The sequence below is a fragment of the Elaeis guineensis genome, chromosome 15, assembly GCF_000442705.2.
Source record: "Elaeis guineensis isolate ETL-2024a chromosome 15, EG11, whole genome shotgun sequence".
In the NCBI taxonomy this organism is placed as follows: domain Eukaryota; kingdom Viridiplantae; phylum Streptophyta; class Magnoliopsida; order Arecales; family Arecaceae; genus Elaeis; species Elaeis guineensis.
The window spans coordinates 64,536,395-64,555,733 of record NC_026007.2 but is presented as its reverse complement, the minus strand read 5'-3'; the positions used below and the strand labels follow the sequence as shown (position 1 = coordinate 64,555,733).

Here is a 19,339-nt window from a genome sequence, read left to right as displayed (position 1 = left end):
TTTTGTTTCTTCTTTCTTCCTGCTGCATCGCGTGGTACTGAAAGGATCTTAGGAGGTGGTGTCCTGACCAGACATCCACCCAACACTTCTAAACAAAACTCTCATGGAATTGGTACCGTAAAGCACGTCTTTTAATATGCGAAACAAAGTGATTGCCTGGTTGGTGCAAGACACTCGATTTTTTTTTTTTAAGTGATTTTTCTGGTTTTTGGTAAAAAGTGATTTGTTATGGGTAATTGTAGCGTTGCTCTGTTCAAAATTTATCCAAGGTTGGTGGGATGCATGGTTGACGTCTGAATTGTGCAGCTTAGTTGATGTATTCATTCCACCAAACCTCAATTTAAATGGACAGTAAAAAATCAACAGAAAGAGATTTCCAGATGCCCCACACGTATTTGTATCATATAACCAACCAATTCATCATTTTTTTGGCCTCCTTTCCAGAAATGGAAGGCAAAGTCAGAACTCTGTCGTTTTCTTCTTTGTTGGTGAACGCTCTGTCCTTCTCTAACCTAACCTTCCCTAGTCCCAGACACGGCACTAGTTTTGTCGGAATTGGATCCCTTTGGGAATCTTGTGGCCCATGCTTGAGAGGAATGGAGATGGATACGAAGCGGATCCGAAGGCAGAGGCCACCTCCAGCCAGCTCCACCGCACCTGAGGGCGAGGGAGCTCATCTAGCTGGGCCAGATGAGAGGTTTGGCAACCTCGGTGCAGGTTTTGGAAGCCCCACGGCATTCCTGGTGGCCTTCTTGATGCTCCTTCCTCTTCTCGTCCTCGTGTCCAGTTCCTATAGAAACCCAGCAACGGATGGGCTTTGCGGCGCCCTCCGAGGCGATGGAAGAGAAGACCTTAGTGCAAGCGCAGAACAAGGTGTACTCCTACTTCATTGTTCTCCATTTTTCATTAGCATTTATCAAGAAATTATGGGACCAGGCCGTTGTTTGGTCCTTTATCTGACTATACATTTGAATATTTATATATGAATAAAAGTTTTAAATAATATTTTTGACTAGTTTTTTATAGATAAAATCTTAAGTTATAAATATCATGTCTCGAATCCAATACTCGGATCGGATACATGATGACCGCACACTACTTAGGACAAGCCCTAAAAATATGAAAGGCTTATAAAATTTCTTAAAACATCTCAATATCTATAAATAATAATAATTTATTTTCATAATAATTCACAAAATTTGCACAAGTACAAAATCAATTCCTTCTATATTATCCAATTGGATATCAAAAACACCCTATTTATTCATCCATTCATTTGTGATACCAAACTGTAGCGTACCGTGAGCATCTTGCAACTTTGAAAAAAAAAAAGAAGAAAAAGAAGGGTAGTAAACTTTAAAGTCCAGTCAGAATCTCCGCACATTCACATCAATATAATAGTATAATTTAAAATAGCAACAAACATAAAATCTCATATCAAATATCTAGAATAATACAAATACTTGTATAAACATGTGTCAATTATCTATCTTGTCAAAAAAAATGCATCACCACATGTCAACAAGTAAAACCTTTCATTCAGCATTAGTTTCATATCTTACCATCTATTTCTCTTATCACATATCTAGTTTGCTTAATATTTTTCTTTTTGACTTTGGACTAACCAAGACTATATGATGATTTTTATTCGGATTGATTTTTTATGATCTTCCTCGGATTAAATTTTCATAATCTTTCTTGGATCGAATTTTCATGATCTTTCTCGGATCAAATTCTTCATGATCTTTCTCAGATCATATTCCCACATGCAAGTCCATGGAGGCTGTCCCAGACATAAGCTCTTGATCGGCTATTCTTCGATCTTTATTGGATTGAATTTCTATATATAAGCCTATGGAGGCTATTCCATATAACAAGGCTAGTCCAAACCATATTCTTTCCATCGTTTATTACATGTTGATTTCATCAATCAATTTCAGTTTTTAGTATGATCAATATAAGTATATCATATCCACATAATCATGCCATCAATCACTGATATATATATATTCACATAACGTACTCATATTGAAAAATCAAATCAGAAAATAATAGTATCTCAAACATAGGAAATTCATCGATACGAATTTAATGATACAAGTTCAACGATAAAATAGCATACATAATGGTGATCATGTACAGAGATTCTTATCTCTATTGATGCCCAATTAATCTTCTAATCTCAATCTGCACCCCAATTTTACAAATCAGGTGCTAAGTGACATATTGGAAGATCTCTTGCCTGAAAGATTACTCTCCTATACAACCAACTTCAACATTAAAATAATAAAATATGAATTATTTAATTTAAAGCCCCTGTGACTCACCAGGGCCCACTCCTTGAGTCGACCAGTTGATCTAGAAACCCTCTATTGATCTATAAGATTTCTAGAGAGAGACATCTATGAAGAGAGAGAAGAGATTCAGAGAGAGAAACTTGTAGAGAGAGTGGAGAGAAAAGATAGAGAGAGGAGAAAAGAAATAGAGAGAAGCTCTCTCTTTCTTGTTCCTTTTCTTTTCTTTTTCTTTTTCTTCTTTCTTAGTTTTTTTTCTTTTTCTTCTTTTTTTTTTCTTTTCTTCTTTCTTCTTGCTCGTGGAAATAGGAGAGGGGCAAAGGGAGAGGAAAAAGGGCTCGGCTGGCTGTCGGTGGTCACTCCCAAAAGGCAACAGTCCCCCTTCAGTGGCTTCGGCCCTCGGACACCTGTGCATGGCCGTGCCCAATGACTGCAACTGATCTGGTGGAAGAAAAAGAAGAAAATGAAATAGGAGAGGTCCAATCCCCTCTAAAATCCGACAGCCGATGGCTAAGTCTGGCCATCAAAAGCTTCATGATGTTTGGAAAAGAGAAGAGAAAGAGGATTAATAAATCAATACCTTAAATCTCATGGTCGATTGATGGTGGCTTACTTGAGATCAATTAATGAAAAGAACCCCTTTATACCCATGATTTCACCAGTGGTGGAGGAGATTTTGGGGCAAGGTGGCACAGAGGGGGAGAGACTCTTTTATAGAGCATGGATCCTAGGATTTGACTGCCCTAAGATCCCTTATCCTAACCAGAAATAGAGAAGAGGAAGACTCCCATCATGATTTCATCGATGGTGGAGGAGATTTTGGGGCAAGATGGCATGGAGGGGGAGAGACTCTTTTATAGAGCATGGATCCTAGGATTTGGCTACCCTAGGATCCCTTATTCTAACCAGAAACAGAGACAAGAAAGACTCCAATCGGGAGTCTTCTATCCAATTTCAAACTTTCTTTAATTTCTTTTTCCTTTCTTTGAGATTCATGCTAGAGATTTTAAGCCTTAGATTTTTTTTTAAAAAAATTGAGTTATTACATTCTTCTCTCCTCAAAATAATTTCATCTTCGAAATTAGTATATTGCATAGTTGAAACCTTGAAAGCTTCTATCTTATCCTTAAGCTCCTAAATTGCCTCCTTCGTTAAGAAAAAATATTCAAATCCTTTATCATCACATCCTTTCTTAAACTACCATGCTTTCGCTGCGCACTTTAATCTAAATTTATCAAATTATATAGGTTTATCAAATGAATCCTAACAAAAATATCACTTTACATCACAATTTAAGAAAGATCCATTCTTTCAAAGTTTTAGATAGGACTATAGCAAAACTTTGACTTTTTTTTTATCTTTACTATTCCTAGAGCATACCACATCAAAGTTAAATCTTGATCCACTTTTTATGTTTGAAACTATTGCATAAGTTTCACCACTCATCTAGAATCTAACATGTCTAGAATTAATTTCGAAATAAGTTAATCTTTGATTTATCTAACAATCAATAGAACAATTCGCACGAAATCAATCTTTCTTTATAAAATGATTAACTTAAATTTTCAATAAATTAGAAGATCTCAAGTCAATATCCTTGTGAGTAGAATCTAACTAGAGAAATATCATTGTAAAAATAAAATAATTTGATATATATATATATATATATATAGTGATTTTAGAGGATAAATTTATAATAAGCTAATTTAGAGAGAGAGAGAACTCAAGCAAAAAAAAAAAGAGGAAGAACAGACCTGGGATAAGGTACAAGTTTGAATAGAAGAAAGCAAGAGGAACTTGCTTGATAAAAGTTCATCTAACTATCCTTAAGAAAATAAAAAAAAAAAAGGCACACATCGTATGGAACTATTATAGCTCTATCGAGTAAACAAAATCAGTCTCGATTCCAGACAAACCAAAACCACCAAAATAAATAAAATAGCATAGGATCTCACCCAAAACATAAAGTTGCAAGATATTATTTAAATTTTTAATTTTATATAAACATACGAGATTTCTTTAGTAAATAAATGATGTGAGAACAAACCTATTCAAATCTGTTAAGATTTAATGTCTCAAGATTCGATCCACATTGAGCCTACAGCGAGGTTCGCGATGAAAAACGGAGTCCAACAAGATCAAGATCACCTCAAACGGAGTCCGGATGGTCGAGATACATATATTTAAAGTAAGCACAGAATCTGAGGTGATGGAAGACCGTCGACGGCCGGTGGCGGGCCGGCGGAGCGGTGGTGGCACGGCCGCAGACGGTGGGATGCGGCCCAATGTGCGGCAGCACATGAGCCAAGCGCGCAGGGCGTGGCTCGGCGCGGGGCGCATGGCTCGGGCCCAGGCGCCCGCTGCGGGCATGGCCCAGGCCCGCGCGTGCGGGCCGGCCCAGGCCCAGGCACCACTGGGGCCTGGTTTTTCCCGATCCACTGTGAACCGGGCAGTCCACAGACCGGCGCATGGACCGTAAAATCATTTTCCATCCATTTCTTGCGGTCCACGATACTATTTCATGGACCGATCACGATCGGATGGCTCTGGTAGCTTGCGGTGATGATCCAACAGCTTGGAAAGGATTTTGAACTTGATTAAGAGTGTTAAACCTAATCTAATTGGGTTTAAGCATCATAAAAGGCCCTAAAAACAGGGGTGTGGTTTTGGTTTTTGTCGCCTGTGAGCACCCGTGAACAGTATTTCTCGTGCACGACTCTATCAGTCATAAGAAAGCAGAGAAGCTGTGAAGGAGGTGACACCTGGATGCCGTGGAGAGAAGGAGCAGGGCTTCTAGATAGTAGACAGCAGTCGCTTCAGGGGTTCAATGGGGTTTTTCTAGAGAGAGAGCTTTTGTGAGGAAAAATTTTCTGTGAGAGAGAAATTGGGTGTACGAGGGTTGAGGGTGAGATCTCCTCTTGTAAATTTTTTTTTTCATAGTAAAGTTTGCATGCCCCGTGGAGGCGAGCTCTTTTATGGCTGATCCACGTATTTTGATTATTTTTATTTTATTTCTTCTTTCTTCCTGCTGCATCGCGCGATACCAAAAAGATCTTGAGAGGTGGTGTCCTGGCAAGATATCCATCCCAACAAGTAATATCAGAGCGAGGCGATATAAGGATGCAGATTGTAGCGGTGGTGAGCAAGATTGAAGATGGAGAAGACATGAACAATCAAGATGGAGATCAACAAGTTTGATGGTAAGAATAATTTTTTCTTATGGCAGGCAAGGGTGAAGGATGTGCTCATCCAGCAATGGTTGATCGATGCTCTCTTGTGTGAGGAGAAGCCGACCATCATGAAGGTGCAGGATTGGAGATGGCTACAAATACAGGTGGTGAGTACCATCCACATGTACCTAGCAGGTGAGGTGGTGATCCATATGCTGAGCGAGACTCTCCGATGGTGCTGTGGTCGAAGCTCGAGGAGTTGTACATGACGAAATCTCTCACCAACACTCTTTTCCTCTGAAGACAGTTTTACCAGCTGCGGATGGCTGAGGGACAGAGTGTGCAGGAGCATCTAAGTCATTTCCAGAAAATCCTCATCGACCTTCTCAACATTGGTGAGAATGTTGAGGAGAAGATCAGGGCGTTGGTTTTGCTAGTGTTGCTTCCTCTTTTGTATGAGTCTTTGGTGACTGCTCTTCTAGTGGAGAAGAGCACCATCAAGATAGACGAAGTCATCGCAGTGATACTCCAAAACGAGGTTCATAGGAGGGAGAATCCGACTTCGAGCTCAAGTGGCGGTAGCTCAGCTTTGATGGTTTCTAGAGGAGCAGGAGGCGGTAGACGGAGCAACAGAAGATCGCAACGAGGGCGGTCCAAGTCCAAAAGGGACTTGAGCAAAATCAGGTGTTACCAGTGTGAGGAGTTGGGACATCTAGCCAAAGATTGCCCTCAACTCAAAAATCAGACGGTGGCTGCTGTAGCGACGGCCGACAGCAATTCAGATGGAGATATCTGATGAGGTATCTACTTTTTCTCAATAGTGGATATTAAATTCTGCATGCACCCATCATGTATGTTGCAGAGAGGAGCAGTTTGACTCTTTGGAGAACAGTGAGGGCACTGTATATTTGCCGGATGGATCGAGCTGTGCGATCAGAGGCACTGAGACAGTCAGCTGGAGGAGCTAGGTGGAGTCTAAAGCGAGGTGGAGCTTCAGATAGAGGTGGATAGGACACGAGACAGGAGACTTGGGAAGACGAGAGGCGACATCGCAAGGTGAGATTTCTATTGCCACAGGATGATGCCCCATGTACGTCTCAGGTCAGGAGGATCACAGCATACGGCGGAGATGGGATCGAGTGGCCTGGCTCAACTCTCATGTTTGTCCGTCCATGATCAGCAAGCGATTGCCCCAGGACATGGAGGCGAGGAGATCTAGAAGCTCTCGGAGTTAGGAGGAGGTCGAATATCGAGTTGAGGTGAAGATTGTTAGAATTTGATGCCTTGAGATTCGATCCATATTGAGTCCACAGCGAGGTTCATGATGAAAAATAACGTCCAACAAGACTAAGATTACCTCAAACGGAGTCCAGATGGTCGAGATACGTGTATTTAAAGTCAGCATGAAACTCGAGGCGATGGAGGACCATCAGTGGCGGGCCGGCGGAGCGACGGTGGTGCTGCTGCAGGTGGCGGGATACGTTCCAGTGCGTGACAGCACGTGGGCCAGGCGCGCAGGGCGTGGCCCGATGTGGGGCGTGCGGCCCAGGCGTGGGCGTGTGCCCCGGCCCAAGAGCGGGCGTGCGGCCCAGCCCAGGCGCGGCTGTGCGGGGCACGGCCCGAGCCCAGGCGCCCGGCACGGGCACGGCCCAGGCCCGCATGCACCGGCCGGCCCAGGCCCAGGCACCGCTGGGGCCTGGTTTTTTTCGATCCATTGTGGATCGGGCGGTCCACAGACCGGTGCATGGACCATGAAATCATTTTTCATCCATTTCTCACGGTCCACGGTACTATTTCATGGATTGATCGCGATCGGACGGCTCTAGTGGCTTGCGGTGAGGATCCAACGGCTTGGGAAGGATTTTGGGCTTGATTAAAAGTATTAAACCTAATCTAATTGGATTTAAGCCTTATCCCTGATCAAGTAAAACAGGGGCGTGGTTTTGGTTTTCACCGCCTGTGATTAATCATGAATAGTGTTTCTCGTGCACGGCTCTATCAGCTGCAGGAAAGCAAAGAAGCCATGAAGGAGGTGATGCGTGGACGCCGTAGAGAGAAGGAGCAGGGTTCTTGGACAGCGGATAGCAGTCGCTTCAGGGGTTCAGGGGGTCTTTCTAGAGAGAGAGCTTTTATAAGAGAGAACTTTCTGTGAGAGAGAAATTGGATGTATAAGGATTGAGGATGAGATCTCTTCTTGTAAAATTTCTTTTTCATGGTGAAGTTTACATGTCCCGTGGAGACGAGTCCTTTTGTGGCTGATCTACGTATTTTGATAGTTTTTGTTTTATTTCTTCTTTCTTCCTGCTGCATCGTGCGGTACCGAAAAAATCTTGAGAGGTGGTGCCCTGGACAAGCATCCATCCTAATAAAATCTAATTATAATTACATATTGTAATATTATACCTAGAATGGTTTCAGTAGGTGATAGTTTTTTAATTTTTCATTTACTTTAGTTGACTATTTTAAAAAGAACTATAGAAGTCATGAATATAGTGGGCCATATGATTTTAAGTTGTAGTGATGCATTTTAGTTAGCCTTGCCTTTAAGTTCATGACACACATCACACACACAAAACTTTTAAAGTTAAATGTGATTTTCTTGTTTTTGACCTTTGTATATTATGTTTGTTTTATTTTTTACCCATACATATGATTGACGAGTGAGAACATAAATAGGTTGATGGGTGAGTACATATTTATGTAAAATAAGTGAATTTGGTATGGGTTTACATTTTTCCAGTCTCATTATAAAAGAACCGGGCATGGGCTAAAGTTTTTTATTTTAACACAAACCCAAATGGATTCAAACGAACCCAACCCGAACCAATCCATTGCCGATACCTTCTACAAGTTGAAATACTGCTACAGCATCTAATCATTTTTTCATTATTTTTATTATGAGTCTTATTGACGTCTCTTCACATTCGTACGTAGCTCATACCTTTATGATTGTGCAATTATTAGGACCAAGAGTTGGCTCTTCTGGATCCTCTAACAACACAAGGGACAGATTTCTCGGAGGGCTACTAGCAGCTGGTTTTGATGAAGGATCCTGTCTCAGCAGGTATCAGTCTGTGCTCTACCGCAAAAAATCGCCCCACATACCTTCTCCTCATCTGTTAGAGAGGCTAAGAGGACACGAATCTCTCCAAAAGAAATGCGGTCCAAACACTGAATCGTACAACAACGCCATCAAATGGCTGAAGTCTGGTCGTAGGACTGAGATTATGGAGTGCAACTATGTGGTATGGTTATCGTATAGTGGCTTGGGTAACAGGATGCTTAGTCTTGCTTCAGCATTCCTTTATGCTCTTCTTACAAACAGGTTACTACTTATTGACAGAGGTGCTGACATGGCTGACCTCTTTTGTGAACCATTTCCTGAGACTTCCTGGCTTCTACCTTTAGATTTCCCCATTAACCAATTTAGCAGCTTTAACAAAAAGGCTCCTCAGAGTTATGGAAACATGCTGAAACGTAAGGCTATCAGTGACATTCCTGATGGTAATGCAAACGGATCACTACCTGCTTATGTTTATCTCCATCTAGGCCATGATTATGGTGACTTTGATAAGCTTTTCTTCTGTGAAGATGATCAACAAGTCTTTCGAAAGATCCCTTGGCTTTTGCTCAGATCAAACGTCTATTTTGTGCCTTCACTCTTTCTAATCCCAACATATGAAGAGGAGCTTGGTCGACTCTTCCCTCAGAGAGAGACTGTTTTCCATCATTTGGGACGTTATCTGTTCCACCCTACCAACTCAGTGTGGGGTTTGATCACCAGATCTTATTGGTCTTATCTTGCCAAGGCTGAAGAACGAACGGGCATTCAGGTCAGGGTTTTTGATGTAAGAAATTCTCCAGTTCAGCATGTCCTAGACCAGATCCTTGCATGTTCTCTAAAGGAAAAGTTGCTGCCTGACGTCAGTCTCCATGATCCATTGGTCTCGAGTACTGTTGCTGGCTCAAAAGTAGTATTTGTGACATCCTTGGATTCTGTATACTTTGAAAAAATCAGGAGCATGTATTGGGAGCACCCAACCACCACAGGTGAGATTGTTAGTGTCTACCAGCCAAGCCATGAAGGATACCAGCAGACGGAGAAGCAGATGCACGAGATGAAAGCATGGGCAGAGATGTATCTTTTGAGCTTGACTGATGCGTTGGTCACCAGTGCATGGTCTACATTTGGGTACGTGGCACAAGGACTTGGAGGATTGAAGCCATGGATTCTGTTCAGGCCTGAAAACGGGACCATGCCTAGGCCTCCTTGTCGTCGAGCTTTGTCCATGGAACCTTGTTTTCATACTCCTCCCTATTACGATTGCAAAGCAAAGGCAGTCATTGACACAGGAGTTGTTATCCCACATGTGAGGCATTGCGAAGATGTAAGCTGGGGCCTTAAGCTCGTTGATCCGGTGGAGCAGTAGATATATATATATATATGGTGCATATTGACTTCTGGCGTTCGGATCAGAGTTCATCACTATAGTCTAAGATTGTGAATTGTTGGCAGAGTAGTACTCCTGGGTGATCACCATATCAACCTTCACCGACGTATTATTCTATATATCTTATGCTGCTGTATATGACATTGTTATCCTATGCAAGACGAGACACATTGTTTTAATGTATGATATGATCTCTTCATTTCATTAATTGTAGAAAATAATAAATTGTATTATTATATATCATGCTATACATTGCCTCGGACAGTGTATGCCATGTTTTAATATTTATTATCTCATTATTAATTGATAATATAATATGATCTATTATAATATTTTTGTTGTATTTTATAATGTTAAAATAATTCATCTAGTACCAAAAAATACTATAAATGTATTATAGCATCCTTGCCCATTGTTTATTCGATGTCCTGTTTTTAATATTGTATTATAGCAATGTAAATATTACTCAAAAACTAATAACATAATACCATATATTATTATATTTTGACTATAATAAATAATCATAAAATAATTTGTCACCTCATGAAATTATAAAAACGCATTCCCTGCTGCTACCAACTTGGAATAATGAGAATTGGAAGGATAAAATTATCTTTTTTTTTTAAAAGCCACCTTTATCCCTAGACATCACTGAAATAATAATCCTTCCTGCAAGTAGGGTGTGTCCCTTTTTTTTTTTTGTGTGTTTGTACATTTAACATACCAAATCGTTAAGATGCCTTGGCTACAAAAATCTATACATTTAGTCACAAATAAATTTTGTTGCTATAAAGTAAATTTTGTCATGTGCAGTATAGGATGCATATATAAACCTTAGAGGTAGATAAGAGCTCACAAGTACTTTGGGGTTTATCTAAATGGACAAAATATTTTCCATGGCAAGGATTTTATATTCTTGAAAATTCGAAATATGTTCACAACTACGAAAGAGTGGGGTTGAGCATCCCACCTATAAAGTTGTTCAGATGGGGAGTAATTTCATTTAGTTCCTCTTTTCATCCATATGAGACTTTGCACTCCGATATGCCATAATATTAAATAGTTAATATCAGTAATTTATTTATGAAAGAATTATTGAGGGTAAAGATGTGGAATAGGGGATCTCTTGACCTAAAATATAGATAATCATAATTATTTATTTTCAAAAAAAATTGTGCAGAAATTATTTTTCATAAAAGCATACATGACATGATCCAGATTTTTAATGGCTATAATAACATATAACTAAAGATTTAACAGGGCAGTAATAAATGGGCCTTCAATTTTCCCTCTGTGGCTCTTTACATTGCGGGCCCGCGTGACAATTATTTCGTAGCGATCGAGTCCTACCTTGCCTCGCTCCTCTCAGATCAGACACCATTTTTGGCCTCTCGGATCTCCGTTGGCAAATCCTGTGTCAAAATCCATCCCCGGATCCTCTGAAGAGGACTGGCAATGGACCTGAAGCGGATCCGGAGGCCGCAGCCGTCGCCGGCCGAAGCCCCCGACCCGGAGAGCAACGGGCCTTTTCGACCCGGCACGGAGAAGAGGCCGGCCTCGGGTTTCGTCCGGCCCGCCGTGGTCCTGCTCGCCTGCTTGGTGCTCCTGTTGGTCATCTCCAGCGCCCACCGGAGCTCGTCGCTGGATCCGCTTCGCCGAGCCGGAGGAGTCCAAGAAAAGGGTAAATTTGAAGTAATATCAACAAAAGGTACCGGCCACCACTCCTACTTTTCTTCTTCCGAAAATATTTAGTTTGTTTGTTTGGTGATTTTGAGAAGAATGTTTTGCCATTCTAATTAGATTGGTTTTCCGTATAACTTTCATGCTAAGTGCTCTTCTTTTTCTTTTCCCCTATAAATTTTAGTAGATCTGGTGAGAGAAAGAAAGCTCAAAATTTTAGTAGATCTGGTGAGAGAAAGAAATTTTAGAAATTTGTGTCAATTTTTCTTCCTTAATGAAGCTTATAGGTTTATATATATTAGTTTTTTTTTTTTTTTTCGTTCTTTTTGTCTTTTGAGAGAAGGATGGGGGAACCTGCCAATTCATGGAAGCAAAACAAGCAACTTCAGGAGAAGAAGATCTTGATTTCTAGCAGAAGCGAAACTAAAACCCTCCGACCAAATAACAGTTTTATATTCCATTAGTTAAAATGTTCAGTTTTCAAATTAGGGATTTGCTAATTTCTCCATATTGGGAATTGCTTCATGAGTACTTCGAGCTGTATTGCTTCATGATGTATCTCCAGTTTGAATGTGTTTAAAATCATCGATAATTTCTCCAGTTTGAATGTGTTTAAGGTAGTAATATTGAAATAGATTATAGTAGAAATCCTTCTGTAGAACAAAATCATTGGTTATCGTAAAACACTCCCAGGTTATTATGTGCAAGTACATTATGTTGTCTTGCTAAAGTTAAGAATGTATACCTAATTGTGGATTTCTTTGGTTTAAAGATATCATGCTATATCATGTTTCACTCATGGATCAATAGAAAAATATATAGCGATTTAAAAGACTGAATGCTTTTCTCTTAGTGTGAGGGAATTAAGCACTTGGAGTGCTATGAATGACAGACATCTACCAGCATTCTAAGGGCTAAGTAAGATGTTATTATCCTTCAACTAAATTATAAGTAGATAATGCAGGTGTATGATCAACCCCTGACATGGACTAGTCCAAGTTTCCAGCTGTGTTTGCTGGATTAGGTGGAACTGTTTGTCATACCATGGTTTGCTCATTATTTCTGTACTTGGCAAGGGACAAAATTAGCTTTGCAAGTCTGCTCTAAAAGCTAGACTTTGGATACTGTCTACACCAAGTTAGAACAAGCTTTTAATATATTTATGGAACATGGATTTAATTGCCAAAATATTTTAGTGAGATCTATACTCCATTGGTCATACAAGGGGACTACAATCCAGTTGGAACTAAAAAGTAGATACATCTGCAACATGGAGCAAAAAGTTCTCTCAAGTGAAGTCCAGTTCTCCTGCATATGTCAACCCCGCAGACTTCCCTTTGCTACTTCACTCTTTTTTGTTGCTTAAATTTTAGTTAATTATTTATTTCCATAGACTAATTGTGGAGTGCAGAGGCCTTGGATGCTTTTGCTGTGTTGGGATATCTCTTTGTACACAGATCTGCAACTATGCACCTTTATACACAAGATGCATATTTGGAGCACATATACTTGATTTCTTGCCGCATACAGGCACCCACAAACTTATGTAATGATTTTTGTAATTTACAGCTTATTAAATTCTTGGTTGCATGCTTTGTGCAATCTTATTCATTAGATGACATTACACACCTTTTGACATGGAGGGACTGTTGTGTGCTTGTCTCTTTTATGAGTGGAAGTGGCTGAGAGGGCACTGTTGTGAGGGGAGAAACATGTGAGAGGTTTCTGCCAGATGTGGCAATTACAAGATTTAGGGACATTGGAATATTTTTCAAGTTTTCCAGGTTCCAGAAATTCTGGTTATCGTGGAACACAGTGACCTTTGCTGACTTGTTTTTGTACTCCCTAGTCCCTTACACTCACTCCAGACTGCCTCCTTCCCATGCGAGGCTTTTACTACTTAAATTACTGTTACTTAGGAGGCCCTTATATATATTTTTTAACATCTGTCTTAAAAGATGTCTACATGTTCAATTAACTTGCTTAAGTGCCTTTAAATGTGTGCAATTATTAGGTTCAGAAAAAGGATCCTCTGCATCCTCGAACATCCCAAAGGACAAACTTCTTGCTGGCCTGCTGGATGCTGGATTTGATGAAGGATCCTGTCTAAGTAGGTATCAGGCTGTATTGTACCGTAAAGAATCACCTCACTTGCCATCACCGTATTTGTTGGAAAGGCTGCGAAAGCATGAAGCACTCCAAAAAAAATGCGGCCCAAACACTGAACTGTACAACAAAGCTGTAGAACAGTTGAAATCTGGCCAGACCATTGAGTCTACAGAATGCAACTATGTGGTATGGATATCATATAGCGGGTTAGGGAACAGAATATTAACTCTTGCTTCAGCCTTTCTTTACTCTCTCCTTACAAACAGGGTCTTACTCATTGACAGAGGTGCTGACCTGGCAGACCTCTTTTGCGAACCATTTCCTGAAACATCCTGGCTTCTACCCTTGGATTTTCCTGTTAACCAGTTTAACAGCTTTGATATTAAAGCTCCTCAGAGTTATGGAAACATGTTGGAAAAAAAGGTTATTAGTAACAGTGTTGATGGTGCTTCAATGGGATCGCTACCTGCTTATGCCTATCTCCACCTAGCCCATGATTATGGTGACTTTGATAAGCTTTTCTTCTGTGAAGATGACCAACGAGTCCTTCAAAAGATTCCTTGGTTGGTGCTGAGATCAGATAACTACTTTGTACCATCCCTCTTTCTGATTCCAACATATGAAGAAGAACTGAGTCAGCTCTTCCCCAAAAAAGACACTGTTTTCCATCATTTGGGACGTTATCTTTTCCATCCTACAAACCGGGTATGGGGTTTGATTACCAGGTATTATCAATCTTATCTATCCAAGGCCAAAGAAAGGGTGGGTATCCAGATCAGAGTCTTTGATACAGGTATCGGTCCATTTCAGCATGTGTTAGATCAGATCCTTGGATGTTCTCTGAAGGAAAAGCTCTTGCCTGGTATCAATGCGCAAGACTCTGTAGTTTCAACTTCAGATGTCACATCAAAAGCAGTTATTGTGACTTCTTTACACTCTGGATATTTCGAAAAAATCAGAAACATGTACTGGGAGCACCCGACCATCACAGGCGAGATTGTCGGGGTCTATCAACCAAGCCATGAAGGATACCAACAGACAGAAAAGCAAATGCATAACATGAAAGCATGGGCAGAGATGTATCTCCTGAGTTTGACCGATGAGTTGGTGACAAGCGCATGGTCTACATTTGGGTATGTGGCTCAAGGTCTTGGTGGATTAAAGCCATGGATTATGTTCAAGCCTGAAAACCAAACAGCACCTGACCCTCCCTGCCGTAGAGTCATGTCAATGGAGCCTTGTTTTCATGCTCCTCCATTTTATGATTGCAAAGCTAAGAGAGGTGTCGACACAGGGGCCCTAGTCCCACATGTGAAGCATTGTGAAGACATGAGCTGGGGCCTCAAGCTGGTTGATCAGGATGAATGGTAGCTGAGGCATGTCTGCTACTTGCATTCAGATGGAATAGTTCATCACTGTACACTACAATCAGGCAAGTTATATTGATCATGTACTACTAAGTTTCTGGCCCATAGTCATAAATTAGGGCTACCTGCAAATGGCATATATCGGATAATTGTCAACAGTATTTGGTTAAAAGGGAGAAGTCCTGCCATTTTTGTTTTACTAGCAAGGTTGAGGGATTGTTACATTCTATAAGCTTCTGATGTTAATATCTGGGAACAGTTTATGTAATCTGCTTAATAGTCCATCAGTTTAGCTTAACGATTCAAAGTCCTTTTGGCTGTGTCAGAAATTTTATTAAGTTTCATGGAACTGACATTGTTTGGCATATGGAACAATTACCCATTACTTGTTAGAGGTTTTATTAGCCCTTTATTCTGCATTCACTTCATACTTTCCTGAAGCTTTTCAAGAAAATTTTTCACAAAGTAAGAGGTTAGCAGAATCTTTAGTGAACCCTCATACAAATAATGTTCTTTTGGTTAATGACCGTCTTTAATCATGTTTTGAATCCAGAAAGCTATCATAGAAACTGGTTTGAGTCATGCTGAACCGAGTGGAACTAGGTAGTTCTGCCTAGTTTAGATCGGTTCCTGGTTTATGCTGAAAAGATATCAAAAACCATCCCAGTTCTGCACTGATTCGGTTACACACGTTCCAAATTAGGCATTTTAGGATCTTCTGTCGTGCCCCGAACCAAGAGCGTAGTAGATAATAAAATTGGGCATATGGCATCTAGACGCTCATGGCGTCTAGTAAGCAAATAAGGATATGGGTGGTGCTATCTTGGATGCTCATTGACAGTTTCTATTTTTTGTCCTCAAGGTTTTTATCCAGGTAAGCAAATTTTTTCCTTATCACATTTGTACCTGCATGTCATCTATTCCTTTAGCCACATCGTTATTCACAAAGAATCCTTTATTGAATTTGAGCAAAGAGGGAGGCTATTACTTTAGAAAGAACATCATTTTTGTGATGTAATCAAGATTGATTGCTCATAAGGGAACTGCCTTGATCATGTACTGAAAATTTAGGCATTCTTTGGAGCTTTTGAAGGTATTGTTGAAGTTCGAAAATAAATCTTAATATGAATATGCCGATTCAAAGATAGTACGGTGGTAATTGAGTAGATTGAAGAAAGCCAAGAACTTACAGCAGAATTGCTTGATAACAGTCCAGTAGACTCTGGGTTGCCATTCCTTTTTTGGTCTCTCGCATGAACATCTCTCCATCCTTTCATTTTTTTTGCCCCTGAATTGCAAAGAAGTCCCAACCTTTCAGATTATTGTAACGTAATCCCAATATTGCTTAGAAAGTAACCAAATTAGTTTCTATTCGCTATTGTAGCACAATATGCAATCATAGTAACTCTGTGTGCATTAGTTTTGCCACGATTTACACTAATTCAAGAGTTTATAGATTGTCCGCTTTGACCCATGAGCTTCACAGTTTTGTCCTTGAAAAAATCTCCTGTGGGAAGGATGGTCCTTTTTTATATAACCAGAGCTCCTGAAGAAGTCTGTGTAAGCCAATGTTGCGGTCAAAGACTCATAGTTTGGCACGTGAGGTATTATCTGCTTTGGTCCGGTTTCATAATTTTATCTTTTAAAAAGTGCCTCACGTGAGAAAGATAATCTCTTCTAATATAAATCAGAGTCTTTCTTAACTCACAACCAATGTAGGACTAATGAAGCTCCCGAAGCCTCCTACTCTGCACCACAACACTATGGTATCAACATAGGAACTTACCAAACTATAAACCGCAGCTAACGACTTAGTAGCATATCAGGAGATCGCACTAACTACACGACCTAGCGAAGCCCACTTCAACCGCCCTTGGGTTGTGTCCTACTAATCTTTTTTGATGGAAGTGAGAGTTGCTAGAGGCCCCAGAATTTATTGATGGCAGAGAATGTTACAAGATATTTACTAGTGAGGGAAGAGATCAGGAGGAGGAGATCCAAGGAATCTGAAGAGTTGCAGCGGCCAATGGTTTCACACTTTCCCACGGATTTTCATGACTCCGTTGAGTGATTTCGTTGCCCAGGCACTCCCAGCTATGGAACTTTGCTCAGCCAACTTACACTATGTCTTCTGAATATAATCCTGAAAGATATACTTTCAGCTTCACGGTCACAAAGAATACCTTTGTTGGCTTCATATGCACTGATGAGCTTCTTGTTGCAGACGGAGGTGCTTCTGAAGTCGCACCGGCCCTTCGCCGGCAGCGGCGGCATCCCGTCGTCATTAGCAGAAGAGTGTGTCTGTTGGGATTTCTAAATTTAGTTTTAATGTCATTAATTGCTGATCACTCCAGTACTTGTGAAGCTGGTCCGGGTGAGCGGTTCCGCTATGACCCTCGCTCGATCTTTGCCAAGTCTCAAGTTGGGTTTGAATCAATCCAAATCCGACTCAACCTACTACATAAATAAATAAATTTGTAATACTGCTATATATTTCTTTTAATCATATCTTTACCTCTATTAAGTTATAAAACTGTGAAGATGTGTCCAAAAACAAGGACACCACCTCACAAGTTATTTGTGGGCAAACAAGTGATCAATAAATCATTATATATGTTTGCAATTTGATCAAAGCATGTTAATCTTGTATTGAAATAATGACCATTATGCTTCACAATGTTAGAAATAATTAAATTCATTGAAGTACTGTCCCTAAGTGGAGAACTTTCAGAAAAGTCCACTTGATTTTTATATTTGCAAAAAATAGTGGATATTTTTGGATCATTCTTCGTAGTTTGCAGAGTAGAAGTAAACTAGTAGAGGTTTCTCTTCTTTTTGTTTAGTAACATATGCATTTATTTATTCTAAATGTTTTGAAATTGATGGATTTTTGTGTAGAACAAGGGAATCCAAGTAAAGGAGCCACGGTTTCCCGGTGAATTTGAAGTGTTGGGAAGACTTTGGTTGACATGAGTTGTAGGAGTTAGCTGAGCCAGGGATGAAGTTTAAAAGGAGCAGTCATTATACCAAAACATACAAGCAGTTCGTACCCAGAAATAGAACAGGCGGTGGTGATTTATCATCTTTCGGAAACAAATAAGTAATTTATGTAGCTGCTAATGTCATTCAAAAGCGCCTGTAGCTCAGTGGATAGAGCGTCTGTTTCCTAAGCAGAAAGTCGTAGGTTCGACCCCTACCTGGCGCGGTAAATATATAGTTTTTAAATTTTTTCATATTCTAATTAGTCCATGTATAAACTTTCCAGACCTGTTTAGAATATGTACTTTCTCACAAGCGAATAGCTGATAGATATGGTTCTAATTTTGTCAAATTTTAACTTGTTTTAGTGCCTCTAGACTATAATTAAACAAAAATATGGTACCACATTATTTTTTTTAATAAAAAAGATAACATATTGTTAAAATTCTCTCTTTACCATCCTTTGTCTACGGGAACCTTAAGAATATATGATATTCATGGGAAGCCTTTGGACTAAATATTTTCTAAAACTTTTTATTTGTACTTTATATACATAAATATATACAGACATGTTCGTAAAGAAAGTAGTCCTAAATTTAGGAAAAAAAAATTTAAGATCTTTCTGGATCCAAACCTAAATCTTATCCCCTTTGAAGGTCGATGGGGAATGCGGCAGGCACACCAGATAGGTGCTTTAGAAGTTTTAGTTACAATTCAGGCTTATTTACACTTTCCAATACCAATAAGGACCATAATCTTGTTCTCGTCTCACCTACATCATAAAGCTATATAGCCTTACCAAAAGTCATCACCGCTCTCCTGATGCCAAGTTTGGTTGGGCAATGAACCCCACAGTTTTAAACTCCTCAATCTATAACTCAAGGCCAGCATTGCAAAGTTCATGTTAAAGCAAAGTTTAGGAGTCAACTTTAGAATCCTCCTACCTTTGGCAATGGCTAGTGAGCTGAATATTCTGCGCTAGAATTGCAAGTTCATGTTAAAGCAAAGTCTAGGAGTCAACTTCAGAAGTCCCTTACCTTTGATGGTGGCCAGTGAGCTGAACATTGCTTGGTTTATTGAACCAAGCTCAACTTACCACTAATAGTGATCATAGACAATGAAAATGGAGCAGCTCAGGTAATTTCTAAATCCATCATAGTAGTATCTTATCTCATTTTGGATTTCTAATATGTAAACTACCCGGTACTAAAAAAAGATCAAATTTTTTATTTGGTTATACTATAATAACAAAGTGCTCACAGTTGACAAACTGGTTAAAAAGGAGTTAA

The 19,339-nt window shown here is 39.9% G+C and overlaps 2 protein-coding genes and 1 non-coding gene across 3 annotated transcripts; all 3 read left to right on the top strand.

Annotated features, from left to right (window-relative positions):
- The first annotated feature begins 535 nt into the window (after positions 1–535).
- On the top strand, positions 536–10,176 carry LOC105058247 (galactoside 2-alpha-L-fucosyltransferase). Its single transcript, XM_010941127.3, has 2 exons — positions 536–873; positions 8,429–10,176. The coding sequence occupies exons 1-2, from the start codon at positions 597–599 to the stop codon at positions 9,892–9,894; spliced, it is 1,743 nt and encodes a 580-aa protein (XP_010939429.1). The 5' UTR covers positions 536–596; the 3' UTR covers positions 9,895–10,176.
- A 1,064-nt stretch (positions 10,177–11,240) lies between these two features.
- On the top strand, positions 11,241–15,463 carry LOC105058246 (galactoside 2-alpha-L-fucosyltransferase). The gene is made up of 2 exons (XM_010941126.3): positions 11,241–11,623; positions 13,610–15,463. Exons 1-2 carry the CDS (start codon positions 11,371–11,373, stop codon positions 15,073–15,075), a joined length of 1,719 nt encoding a protein of 572 aa, XP_010939428.1. The 5' UTR covers positions 11,241–11,370; the 3' UTR covers positions 15,076–15,463.
- Positions 15,464–18,203: 2,740 nt separating this feature from the next.
- TRNAR-CCU (transfer RNA arginine (anticodon CCU)) lies at positions 18,204–18,276 on the top strand. Its single transcript has one exon. It is a non-coding gene; the product is annotated as a tRNA-Arg (tRNA).
- The last annotated feature ends 1,063 nt before the right edge of the window (positions 18,277–19,339 follow it).